Raw genomic sequence first — 13,368 nt, 5'->3', positions numbered from 1 at the left:
TCCATGCGTGGAAAGCATTCATGCCGTTCTTCTGACAGCAGGTCGATATCAACATGGCGAAATACTTTGGATTGCGTGGTTCAAAGCTGAACGCAGCCCTGATCTGGGCTGTGATCATGCCCGCGTACATACTGTGAGTTACACTCGGCATGATCAAACAACCATCTGGATTCTGGCTGACCCCAACAGGTTTGGCTTCAACAATGGTGTGGGTGGAAGTCTCGTGGACTTGCCCAGCTGGGTTTCAGTGTTCCCTCGTATCGACACCGTCAACACAACCGGTTCCAAAAAGACGGAAAACAGCCGAGTCCAGGGCACCGTCATAGCCTTGTACACTCTCGGGGCCCTCTTTGGTGCGCTTTCTTGTATCGTCCTTGGCGACAAGCTCGGACGGAAGAGAACCATCATGCTGGGAGCGTTGGTTCACACATTTGGGGCTGTCATCCAGTCTTCGTCCTATTCCCTAGGTCAATTGATTGTCGGGCGGCTTGTGGCTGGTCTCGGTTTCGGGGCATTGACTGCCACAGCGCCCAACTGGCAGAGTGAATGCTCAAGCGCGGAGCACCGTGGTTCCGTGGTCTTGCTCGAATCCGTCTTTATCAGCTTCGGCCTGGCTCTACAAGGATGGATCGGTTTTGGCATTTCGCATGCCTCTGGGAGCGTCGCCTGGAGATTTCCGTTGGCGTTGACGGGCTTGTTATCCATCATTGTCGTCGGAACCATGTCCCAAATGCCAGAATCGCCCCGATGGCTCATCAAAAAGGGAAGATTGGAAGAAGCTAAACATGTCCTCGCCGCGCTGGAAGACCTTCCCGAGGACTCCAACAAAATCGAGACCGACGTAGCGCGCATCGAGGAGTCCCTGCGACTTACCGGTTCAGCTCGCTTCCGAGACATCTTCAAGAACGGCGAGCAGCGTCTGTTTCATCGAGCATGCCTAGCAGCTGCGGGCCAGGTCTTTCAACAAATGTGCGGCATCAATGCGCTAGCATTCTATCTGCCGACGCTGTACAGTCAGTACTTGAAGCTCCCAGCCAAAGACTCGCAGATTCTTGCTGCATCCGTCTTCTCGTTCCAAACTCTGTGTTCACCCATTGGTGTGCTCACGGTCGATCGATTTGGCCGACGCAAACTGATGATATTTGCGGCGGTGGGCATGGGATGCTGCTTGGTCATCATGACCGGAACTGTGTCTGATCCAACCAACGAGGCGGCTCAAATTGTGGCAGCTCTGACGATCTTTTTGTTTGGACTGTTTTTCCCAACAGGTAATGCTTCCCGCTTCTTGGGTTTGCTTCAGCTAACATTCTGCAGGCTTTTTGGGTCTCACCTTCTTGTATGCAAGCGAGATCGCGCCTCTCAGTGTTCGAGTGCCAATCACCAGTATTTCGACGGGTACAGCATGGGCGTTCAACTTTCTTGTCGCCGAGATCACCCCCGTGGGATTTGCAACCCTCAACTACCGATACTTTATCATTTACGCCTGTATTAATTTGTTATTGATCTTGCCTTGTAAGTATTTTCATTCCGACATTGACACCAGTCAGCTAGTCTTTGGATTTTGTTGACTAACAGAATGGCGCAGGTGTCTACTTTTTCTGGCCGGAGACGGCGGGTAAGTCTTTGGAAGAGGTGGACGAAATCTTCATCCAAAGTCACAGCATTTTTGACCCAGTCCGAGTGGCGAAGCACATGCCCCGGCGACGGGTTGAACCGGTGCAGCAGGCCATTGAGGAAGGTAAAGGAACGGGACAAACCACCGTGGTCGAGAGTGAGAAGAGCACCGGAGCTCACAGTGAGTAGGCAGGTGACGGCAGGGAGCCCGTTCCAGCAAGCAAGCTGGTCGGCGTATGAAGGCGGAATCAATGTTGATCGTGCTGGAAGTCTCTGCCGGCTTAGTCCTGTTGTATCAGAGCCGAAAAGCTGCAGATCATGCGGAAGGCAGAGAAAGGCTGTGGTAGAATAGGTCGCTAGGACAGGTCGTTTGAGGGAGATTGAATAAGCTGAGTCTTGCCGCAAACCTTTGTGGTCGACTGTGGTAGCAAACCATCAGGAACTTGCGCCGCACCTTTTCCAGGAGGCGCATGGGACAAGCTACATCCTCTTTGACAGTTCGGAAGTTGGATGTCCAGGGATGTTACAGGAGAAGCCAGGAGACTCGCAATGCAGAGGATTTGGAATGACAGCCAAGACATGTAAAGACCGTTTATTCTGGTCACGACAGAGTCGTCAAGTCAATCTTCCATACTCCCGCAACTATCACTTCTGGAAGACCATCATGCCCTTCCAATCAGTCACAACCCATGAGCACACTGGTCAGAATGCTCTGCTATTCCACTCTCCCTTCCCCCCAGGACGCCCTCGCGAGATGATCCAGGTTAGGTTGGGGCCCCGGGATTGCTCTTGATCTTCGGAGTGCTCACTGTCCATCGGACAAGATGCCCGATCCCCAAATATGAGCGGTCATCGAGGCCGAACGACAATGACAAGAACGTTCCCGCTAATTCACCACTACCCCGGCCTGCCTGCGTCCCCAGCTCTGAGTTGGTCACTTTGAGGATTGAAGCTGCAGCAATATTGGAGAGCCGTCCTGGCAGCTCAACGTTGGCAGGGAAGTTCGGTCAACTTTGTGTCGGTCAGTGGCTGCCGAAAAGACGGTGAATGGCCACATTGGCCGGGGGCAATCCCGTTCCTGGTGACAAAGACGAAGTGGCTGGGTTATGTCCTGGAGGAGTTGGAGAATTAAAAGGAAAGAGGAAGACGGGAAAGCTGTCTTCTAACAACACCCACCATGCGCTTCTCTCACCTCGTTGGCCTAGCATTGGAGTCCCTCCTACTCGGCTTGTCGACTGCCCAGTCGACATCATGTGCTGACATTGCCGGGCAACTTGGTCATTCGACAACCTTGAGTATCGCTAATGCGAGCTTGGTGAATGGCCAGGCCATTGCTCAATTCATAGCACAGTCTCTTAATACCACGGTAGTGCCGACCACGACTCTGACGGATGTGTGCCGTATACAGGGAGAGGTCGCATATGATCTCAACCACACTGTCAGCGTTGAGCTTTGGCTTCCTTCAACCAAGCAATGGAACGGCAGATATATCGCTGTTGGTAGGTCCAATGTATGTCGGCTGGTTTCGGACCATGTTTGCTAATGAGGCAATGAATAGGTAACGGAGGATTGGCGGGAACGATTGACTATCAGGCTATGTTGACCCAGCTCGAAGCTGGTTTCGCCGTGGCTGGGGGAGATTCTGGTCATACCTTGGCTGAAGATGGGCCAGCCGTTGCATCGCCTGGCTCATTTGTGCCCTTTTTGAACAGCATCCCACAAGTGACGGCCTGGCTTCACAATTCCATCGCTGCCCTGACGCCGCCCACCCGCCAGCTGACAACACTATACTACGGCAAATCGCCATCTTATTCCTACTATTACGGTTGCTCGACAGGCGGCGCGCAAGGATTTGCGCTCGCCCAATATCATCCTGAGATGTTTGACGGAATCTACGCCGGTAGCCCTGGAAACTGGTACAGCCACTTGATTCTTAGTTTCCTCTGGAATTACAACCATGCCCAAGCGCAGAACGCCTCGTTCATGGACGCAGAGACCTTGAACTTCGTCACGAACGCGACAGTGGCTCATTGCGATGAAATTGATGGTGTGCGAGACGGTCTCATCGAAAACCCCCTGAAGTGCACCTTCAAAATCACGGCTCTGCAATGTGGCCAAGGTCAGGAGCCCAAGGCCAAGAATGGATCTGTTCAGTGTATCACTCCAGAACAGGTCACCACATACAAGGCTTTTCGCCAAGGGCCCACAGAACCCAATACCGGCATGCAAGTGTACCCTGGGTTCGACTTTGGATCCGAGAGTGGATGGATGGCACAGGAGTCGTCGCTCGCCCTGGCCTACGCCATCCCTATCTTGCAGAACTTGGTGTTCAAGAATCTGACATATGACTACAAATCATTCTCCTTCAGCAGCGCCGACATTGATGCGGTCAACGCCAATGCCTCCCCGTACATTGATGAAATCTCACCCGATCTCCTTTCCTTCCGCCGGCGTGGTGCCAAGATGATCACCACCCAGGGCTGGGCAGACCAGTACAATGCCGCGACGTGGCCGATCGAGCACTTGAAGCAAATCAACACGTTCCTTAGCGGCCAACCAGGTGTGGCCGGCGACGCCTCGGACTTTTATCGCCTCTTCATGGTTCCCGGCGCTGGCCACTGCGGTCCGTCTCCCGCGTACCCGAACGTTCCTACGACATACCACGTTTTGGACGCGTTGATGCCGTGGGTGGAGAAAGGGGTCACCCCTGTCGGCATGCAGAGTTCGAGTCCTCCCAGCCGAGCCAACATTACGAGGAAACTGTGTTCGTGGCCAAAGACTGCAAAACTGGTGGGTAAGAACCAGAACGATTGGACGTCTTACGAATGTGCATGACGGGCGAGTGAACCAGGTATGGGCGGCCTCTCTGTATCTAGCTCCGGGAGGGTTCGAAAAATCAGTACTCTTTCCAAAGAGCCTCGTCGGTGCCAGCTCCGGTTGGCCACGATGATCATGTAGCCTCGTACAGTCGCTGGGTGTTGTCAATGTCAGTCGACAAAAGACCGGCTCTCTCCCCCGACGTCTCTATTCTATGTACATAGGTAGTTGCTTGTAAATGATGGGAAAAAAAAAAACAAAATGGTCAAAGATCGACCCGAACCAAGTTTCGCGTAGGTTGAGAGTCACGAGCACCGAACTGCTAACAATAACGCACTCGTGCTCTGGAGAAGGTGTATGTATGCAAATGTCCAAAGGAGTATAAATACAGTCTCATCATAATGGAAGAGAACTTTAGGATACTAGACAAGTTAAAAGTTAGAAACTTGGTTAGATCGTACGAGGCACATTGTGCTGAGGAGGATCGTTTGGTTCAATTGCATTTCTATTATCTCTCTCTCTCCTCTCTCCATCTTCGCCCTGGTCGATATCTTGCCTGGCTGAGTTGAACCAAAAGGGGGAGATTGGTAATACCATGCCGATCACGGAACTCTGGATAGAGATCCAAATGAAGGTCCCCAGGTCCCTCGCTTGGACCCGTGTGAATTGTCGTCGGAGCATTTCTCGCGACTGCTTCCACGCCAGTCCATCTTGGGTGAAGATACCCTCGCCAAAGAATTGGTATCGCAGCTCAGGTTTGATGTCGTCCTGGATTACTTCTGCCGCGCTCATCTGATATCCTGGCGCCATGATTTCAGATCCCAACTTTGATACTGTCACTCTTGCCCGGCTCGCTGCTGGTAGGGGAGAGCCAAGTGTGTGGCATTTCTACCTGTCCTTTTGCGGTGGGTCTTTCATTCTCCCTGCACCTGTCAAACCAAGGGTCAGGGCCCTGCCACAAGAAGCCCCTTGTGTCGCCGTATGATCTGGGCCTGCGCTGCTCTTATTCAAAGACAACAGACACGCACACTACCTTTCACTCAAAGTGTTTCGTCGCTCACGTCCCTCACGTCCCTGGAATCAATGCTGTCCACGACAGCCTAAAGGTTTCTTTGGGACTTCCAGATATGGCGACTTACCTTCCCAATAAGGTTAGGACAAACTTTAGAAGCCCCCAGTGGCTTCAGGTTTATACGCATAGGTCGATACAAGGTATCAGTCGCAAGTGCTTGACTACTTACTCCGGGCACAAGATAACAATACCGCATTGATAGTACGGGTGTCAAGAGTGACTTCATCGTCGTATCATTTCTCGATTTGTATGACTGGCTTCTTCACAGCTTCTGTATTGGTCCTGGACATGTTCGCACCCTCCAGTACCACCTTAGCTCATGCTACCTCTGTTCTTTGGAGACCATATAGACAGAGAATGTGAGCGACTGAACTGTGTATCGCGGTTTCACGTCATCATGCCATGGCCTCCAATTCATCAGTGGCTCATCCTCTCTTCTCCCAAGCCCTGACAACCGCCCTGTCCCTGATTTCCCCTTCCTGTACCTCGAGCCTCTGGATTGACCTTCTGACAAGATCTTGTTCGAAACGCATTTCGGCAAGCTGTCCCTTGGCCCAATTTCGATGTCGAGGACATCGATTCCTAATACAGACGCCGCCCTTTCTCGGCATGTTGTCAGTTTCCTGTTCTTCCCCATCTTCGACTGGACTTGGGTTGTGCTGAGCGACGCCATTGGGGAGTTTAGTATTTCCGTCATCAGTGGCTATCTCTTCAGGCGGACCGATCCTCGCGTCCGCTCCAGCGTCGATGATTGCCCGCCCGCCGTTTTGGTCATACCATATCATAAACTCCTCGTCAGACCACGCCATCCTGGGATCGAATCCACAAAAATCTTTCATCTTCGGGTGTGTCTTTCGAGCTTCGTCGACAATGGTCGATGATCGTGTTTTGACTAGCTCCAAGAACTTTTCTCGCGCGACAAGCATGTCATACCGCACCTTTAGTCGTTGTTTCTCTGCTATAATATTGGCCATTTTGGTCGTCTCCAGGTCATCGTATTCCAAATCTGGGAGTGTTGGCTTTGACTCCGTTCCCGTCATCTCAATGTCGCGGGGTGGGGTGTCAGGTTTCCTGCCCAAGGCCTTTAGTTGCTCAATATCCTTGCATTTCTCGACCAGGGCTTTGATCTCGCCAGCTCGCAATGCAGAGCCTCGGTTGGGAAGCATATCATCGTCGAGACTGCTGTCGGTCTCATATTCTGTCCTTTCGTCGTCGCTATATGCTGGTGTCGCGAGTCGACTGTCAGGATCTACACCATTGACAAGGTTGAGGGGCGGCTTCGCAGGTTTCTCTTTCGTCTTCTGCTTCTTCCGGTGTTTTTTGAGAGGTGGTCCTTCTATGACATACTGACCATCCTTACTGATCTGGGCCTGAGGGTCGCCTCTCTGCACCAGCTCCACAAAGAACATGCGCCCACAGGCATCGGAGCAGTATTTGCTGGGCGGGACCTGGGTGACACGCGCAGGTTTCCTGCAATCTTTGCGTCGGCACATTCGCTTCCACGTGGTCTGCAGGCCAGGCTTCGTACAAGAAGGGCAAATGTACTTGTCGATCAATTCGCCGTCTCGTTCCTTGATATTCACACAATTCCCATGGAACCACTCGTCGCAACCACCATCACAAGCGATCATCCATGTGTGGTTATCTCCTTTCCGGCAGATGCAGAATACCTCACCGTCATCGTTTGAGCTGGACGCCGTATCTGCAATTGAAGGTGACGGAGAGCCAATGTCTCGCGATGCCGCTCGGGAAGAAGCGGGTGTGGGTGATGACTTTACACTGGCAGCCGAAGTTTGGGTTTTCAGTTTCGAGGGGCCCAGCTTGAGGTGGTTCGTGCTGGGCGTGGCACTGGGAGAGCGGAAACTCGACCTTGCCGCAGGTGGGCTTTGCTCGGACTCATTGAGTTTCGCCCTCTTATTCGACGTGCTTTTGACCTTGGCTGTGCCTTTCTTCCTAGCTGCTGCGGAAAGGTGTTTTCCAGAGTCATCAGGGGCCGGTCGCTTTCTTCCCGCGATGGGTGCTGGAGTGGCAAACGGTTCCGTGGACGATGCTCTTGACCCTGCGATGGATGGCGCCCGCTTCAAAGCTGCGACGGTACTGACGGGTACTAGCGACGAGTCCACCACAGGATGTGCCCCGAATAAATCATCATCTTGCTGATCATCTGGTGCCTCTTCTTCCTCGCCAATATCTCCCGGGCCGAGCTCCTCCTCGTCCTCTTCTTCTTCCCGTTTTGATGCCCTCTGAGCTTTTTCCGCCTTTCTTGACTTGGAAGGGGGAGGAGGCGGACCTCGAGCGATGATTTCCTCGAGTGATTCGATAGGCTCTCCAGTTGTAGGCTCGACAATGATTTCCAAGCTGCGCAACGGCTCCCAAGTTTTGGTGTTGTGTATCTTCGAAATGTGATCTCTCACAGACCGGCGTCTTGTGAAAAGTTTATTGCACAAGTAGCACAAATATCTGCGATCTGTGTGCTGGCCTTCGTTCTTGGACGAGTGAATCGATGAGCGAGGTGGAGCGCCTGGATCAGTCTTCCTCGACTTGCCAGGATGTTTTCGTTGTTTCTGACCCTTGTCCGGCGTCGTTTTCGTGGGAGCGTCTTCGCTGTAAAGACTTTCTTCTACCATATCGATGAGGGAAGAATCGACCGCAATATGTGACTCCTCGTCCAAGGGAGGATAGCCCATGTCCATTGCCTCCTCCTTGATATGATCTTCATCATTTGACCCATCGAAGCCGTCCAGATGCTCGCTCTCCTTAAAGAGGGAGACATCATCCATCGGAGTGTCATCGTTTTGCACGCTTGGGGGAAGGACATCTTGAGGATGCGGCGCATCATCGCTAGGCTGGAAAAGTTCGGGCGCGAAGAACGCTGAGGGAGCGTCCTCGGCAGAAGCGTCCATTCTGGGGGAAAATTAGACGAAAAACTCGGCCCAGCAGTCGAAGGAGTTTGATCTCACCCATGCGACACAGTGTTGGGAGCTACACCATTTGCAGAACCGGTGTTGGTCGTGGGTTCGGGGTTGAGCAGATCTGAGAGTGTGAAAGGCATAGACGCGGATTGATGACTGATGAGCCAAACACCCAGGGTGAGGGAACAGGTCGCTTTGCCCTGTTGGGTGTCTTGTGGGGTGGTTGTCACGCTGCTCTCACAGCCAGCTCTGCAAGTTCTACCAGTTGCTAACGGAAGGAAGAAACGTTCGCGGAGTCAAAAATATCCGACAGGAAATTGTTCCTGGAACCAGCCGGCAAAGATTTGCACAGTTCAATCAATCAGCATACAATGTCACAGTGGAAGAAGCTGAGTTTAATAGAAGGGCAGATGCGCAAAAGCGCAGAATGGGCTGCGCTTCTGAACGCGCTCGCACCCTGCAGGCACGCGGCGGGTGCGCCCTTTGTGACCAATCAACGCTCACTGCCGCACCCAGCAAACTCTCTCCTTTAGTGACAGATGTATATGCGTGAGTGAAGTTTGATACTGTCATAAATTGCAGAGCAGGAGTTTATAGCCCAGAAAAAGAATCGATCGAGATTGTTTGCTCACTCGCTCCCACGCATCCTTCCCCCATTGTTCCGGCCTTACCCCTACATCAACGTCGACTTGCCCAACACCAACTGTGGAAGAGTTTGACCGATCCAAACCTCGGGCTACATTTGGCCAGATGGTGGGATATGCATTGAGGACAGTAGGAGAAAACTGTCATCATGACGATGTCTAGCACAGCTGTAGTCTTGGGCAAGCATATCTTCACAGAAGGACCTCCTGATGGTGGAGATTTCTTTGAGGTTCTTTGAGGAGAGCTGTAGATCCTGTGTGCGCGGAGTGATGAATCAAGTGTTCTTTCCTATGGAACAAAACATTGTTGATTGCCATGAAAGAGTCCATAGGCAATGCGTAGGAGTGTATTTGTGTGTGTCTATCTGTCCGTCTCCTGCACCTTGCCCAGCCATTCGATGAAACTCTCCACGCTTTTCGAGGCAGGGAGTGCATCAGCGACGTTTGGACTCGAGAGCGCCAGAAGTGACAACATCAACTGTAATACTCCCCATCGACGAGCTTGGTGATGTCGCCTCGATGGTTATTTTCTGATGTCTTTTATCAATTGCAAGGATCTGCGTCTTGAGTCCAACCCGCGGTTAAGCTCCCGCATGCTCGGCTTGATTGTAGGATCAGTGGGTAGTTGGGGACAAATAGGGTATGCCTCCCCTCGGTCATCTCCAGAACCGCCGCCGCCGCCGCCAGCCAGCAGATGAAGCCAAGGGGGTCTAGATCCAGTGGACAATCGTGATTATGAAACAGGCAACGGCAAAAGTAAGGAGGTCGACTAATGTTAACGCTAGTAAGAGAATGACAAGATGATCAAAAGACGATAGACTTTGTTTTCGTTGCCCATCACAATGGCCCCGAAGATATCGGAGCTCAATACTTAACGCCTATAGCGCTTAGCAAGACTGGAAATACAGGCTAGGTGGCCGCCTATTAGATCTGACTTATAGCTAAGAGATAGGTAAGAGTGCCTACAAGCTCAGAAAATGTCCTTTCATAGTAAGTAATATTCGTCATTTGAATTAGCGCATATAGTACTTTCGGTGCGCGCCCTCGTACTAGCTGCTAGGAGGCGAGAGGGCGGGCAGCAACATCACTCGGCAATCTGGAGATCGGGAGAGAAAAGAAAGGGAGGACAAAGTGGAGTGAATGGTGGTAAGGCAAGGGATCTGGGGGCAGAGGCAAAGAGGGTCTTTGGGTTGGGCTTGGGCTTGGGATGGGGATGGCCAAACGTTGACCAACCGCTCAACCGTCCAACCGCCCCATATCTTGCATCAATGATCAACATCTCCCCTTCTCTTCTGCTCTTGGGAATCGATGAATCGATCATCTGCTATTCCAGTCTCCTACTCTACGCTACTATTCGGTTGCGTCTCCTCTGATAGCTGATGAGTTGGACTGAAACTCTTGACGGCGATCTGCTCTCTCTCCTCTCCGCCTGATGCCGCCTGCAAACTCACCCTCTGTAAGTCCTTGTCCGCCGCATCGACTCGTGTAGTTGCAGACAAGTGAGAGCCTGAAGTGAAGTCTTCTCTCTGAAGGAATACCGCAGAAAGCACACCTGCCCATTTTCTCCCCATGAACTAACTGCATTTCTCGGGGTGTACACTTTGACTAACCATGTTCATTCACGCGCAGGACACCCGCCCCTCGACTCCTCCTCCCAATACCTATCTGCGACAACTCGAAGAAGCCATCGCCACTCCTGTTCCGGATCTCGCCTCTACCCTTAATCTCAACTCGACTGATCGCGATGCACAAAACGAGGAATGGGCAGATCAGCCTCAGCCTCAGCCCAGCGAGGCTCAAGGTCCTGCTCCAGGGCGAGCTGGCATTGACATGATTTTGTCCACACATGCAGAGGATGGAGAGTGGTCTGCTGAGAGTCAGACACGAGGATCCATGAATAACGAACAGTCGGGAAGGCGTCCGCCAATCCAATATGTTTTCCGGCTCCCCGAAATGTCAGGTCCAGTAACAGAAGACAACCACCAATTACTTGGGTCGACTGCTGATCTTGACCTGGAGCCTGCCTCACTTTATCCATCGCGCCCGCTTGGTTACAGATCCATGTCGACAATACCACAAGATTCCGATGACAGCGATGCCGATATTCTACCTCTCAGGATGGCAGCAGACCTGAGCTCCAGCACCAATACAAGGACCCATTTTCTTCAGCTCGAAGGTATTCTGCAGCGATATAGATCAAATCGTGGCGCCTGGGGGCTTTCCAGAGGCTCGGATATGGGCACGGTACCCACTGCCAGTGCTTTGCGAGCCCTCTGGAATGAAGAAACTGACGAGGGATTGGCTGTCACAATACCCAGTTTAGCAGGACTTTCCTCTGCCCAGCGAAGAGAAGCTGTCTCAAGACGCGCGCAAAACGTCCAGGGGCCTGCTGGGTCTCGATCTGCGGCGTCAATTGATGCGCAACGATCCGACGCAAGAAAGCGGGTGAGGAAATTGATCTGCTATCTCTCCCGGTTACGACATACCGGCATAGAAGGTGGTCTCGAGGCAGCTAGAAAACTGGGCCTTGATTCCTTGTACGCGTCAGACGACTCCAATGCCCCGAGCGACCTTCCCATGCACATTAACAGCCTCCCAATTCCACAGTACAGCTCTTGGTTAACAGCCGGAATGGTGTGGCATGGCCTCCAGTCTACCGACCGCCAACCTGTTCGGACGCTTCCTTCCACGGCTGCAAATATTCGTCGTGAAAGACAGCGCGCTCTGATTCGCCGAACCATAGCTCGACGGGGAGGAGCTTCTCGCGGCACTGGCGGCAGCGATGAGGCTGCGGAATTTGACACCCAGGCCCTGCTAACCGCAGAGCGCTATCTCTCCGACTTGATCAGGCATGAGAGCAACGGCCGATGGACCTCATCGCCGTACTCCAATCCTCTGCACACCACTTCTCAACCGCCCGAGCCTGATCACTGGCCGGTAAAGGTTGTGATCCATTCCGTTGACTGGGAAGCCATGACCGTGACTGGAATCATGTCCGCCAGCCAGATGCCGGAAAAGCCTTCTTCTTTGTACCAATCCGGTGCCCGACAACCTCAAGGCACAACCTCAGACACACTCACCAGCATGTCCAGTTTTTTCGTGGGAGAGATCATCGATTTCCGACGACAACCCCTGGAGACGGAGAAAGAGGGCCGAGACTACGAAGTGGGCGGCGTCGATGTGGATGCGAGATACTGGGGACGTCTGGGGCCTTTTAGCAAAGAGATTGACCGAATCCGACATTTGCGTGGGAAAAAAAGGACCGAGTATCAACAGAGCAGCGCGCTCTGGGACGCGTTTCGGAAGGCGGCTGCAGGGGAAGATGCGCACAAAGATGCTCAAGATCCCTCCAACGCAGACTCCCCTGCCACAGACGACACGACCGTCGACGACTCTCCCACCAAAGTTTTCGAGACTCCTGAGGACAAGGAAGCGGAAGCGGACGAGATTATAGCTCGCAGCTTGAGCAGTGCTAAGTGGATTGAAGAGAAGCTGGGCAAGGAGTGGATTCTAATGCGCTGGAAGGAACAATGTTTCGTGGACCCTCCGGACAGCTCTACGAGGCCTGTCTTCACCACGCCTACCTCGCGCACAGGGCAATCGACAGGGCGATCGACAGGGCGGTCGACCGGGGCCAATATTGGCGGACCTGCATCGTGGGGACTGACGATTGCGGGCTTCTACTACATCGCCCTGAACCGTCTGACAGGGGAGATTGACGGCTTGTACTACGACCCTGGATCCCAACCCTACCAGACGATCAAGATGCTCCCGGAGGGTACAACCGTGTCACAATCCCGGCCATGTGGCTGCGGAGAGAAGGACTGTAAGGATCCTGTCGGGATCAGGAAATGGTTTCCGGCTATTGAGCTCCAGTAAAGGATTTTGTTACGGGGTTTGGATGGAATCAACGGAGCAGGCGCATTCTATTGGGATCGGGGACTTGAAAAAGGGAAACGTGTGCACGTTCAGCCTATACGAATTTGATATCAGTGTTTGTTGTTCTCGGGTAGAATTAGCAGAGGCAAAGGGCAAAGGGCAAAGGCAAAGGCGGGAGGGAAACCACAAAGTTTAGGCGAAGACACGGACTCGGATGGATATTTATCTCCAGTCATTGCATTGTAGTAGGTTCCGTATTGTATGTATATTGCTCGGTCCAGCACCGAGTATGACGTGCTCATTAGCATGAAGCCACGAAGCTCAGCCGCACATCCTAAATGCATCGGATCGAGTCTAGTGGCATCTTTGCCTCTTATTAGTTTGTATCTCGTATCTGTCTCTTGTCTCTCGTCTCTCGCTCCTCAAGTCA

General features: G+C 52.6%; 4 protein-coding genes across 4 annotated transcripts; 3 read left to right on the top strand and 1 right to left on the bottom strand.

Moving 5' to 3' along the window:
* Positions 1 to 53: 53 nt before the first annotated feature.
* On the top strand, positions 54 to 1,803 carry Z517_08857 (uncharacterized protein; the record flags this gene model as incomplete). Its single annotated transcript, XM_013427371.1, has 4 exons — positions 54 to 133; positions 190 to 1,268; positions 1,315 to 1,512; positions 1,586 to 1,803. The coding sequence occupies 4 exons, from the start codon at positions 54 to 56 to the stop codon at positions 1,801 to 1,803; spliced, it is 1,575 nt and encodes a 524-aa protein (XP_013282825.1).
* A 988-nt stretch (positions 1,804 to 2,791) lies between these two features.
* Z517_08856 (uncharacterized protein) lies at positions 2,792 to 4,449 on the top strand (the record flags this gene model as incomplete). The annotated part of the gene is made up of 2 exons (XM_013427370.1): positions 2,792 to 3,113; positions 3,173 to 4,449. The coding sequence occupies 2 exons, from the start codon at positions 2,792 to 2,794 to the stop codon at positions 4,447 to 4,449; spliced, it is 1,599 nt and encodes a 532-aa protein (XP_013282824.1).
* Positions 4,450 to 5,928: 1,479 nt separating this feature from the next.
* Z517_08855 (uncharacterized protein) lies at positions 5,929 to 8,406 on the bottom strand (the record flags this gene model as incomplete). The annotated part of the gene is made up of 1 exon (XM_013427369.1): positions 5,929 to 8,406. One exon carries the CDS (start codon positions 8,404 to 8,406, stop codon positions 5,929 to 5,931), a length of 2,478 nt encoding a protein of 825 aa, XP_013282823.1.
* A 2,264-nt stretch (positions 8,407 to 10,670) lies between these two features.
* Positions 10,671 to 12,938, top strand: Z517_08854 (uncharacterized protein; the record flags this gene model as incomplete). The annotated part of the gene is made up of 1 exon (XM_013427368.1): positions 10,671 to 12,938. The coding sequence occupies one exon, from the start codon at positions 10,671 to 10,673 to the stop codon at positions 12,936 to 12,938; it is 2,268 nt and encodes a 755-aa protein (XP_013282822.1).
* Between the last annotated feature and the right edge of the window lie 430 nt (positions 12,939 to 13,368).

This window comes from Fonsecaea pedrosoi (genome assembly GCF_000835455.1).
Source record: "Fonsecaea pedrosoi CBS 271.37 unplaced genomic scaffold supercont1.5, whole genome shotgun sequence".
Lineage (NCBI taxonomy): Eukaryota > Fungi > Ascomycota > Eurotiomycetes > Chaetothyriales > Herpotrichiellaceae > Fonsecaea > Fonsecaea pedrosoi.
Note: the sequence above shows the minus strand (reverse complement) of the source record. Positions and strands in the feature narration are given on the sequence as shown.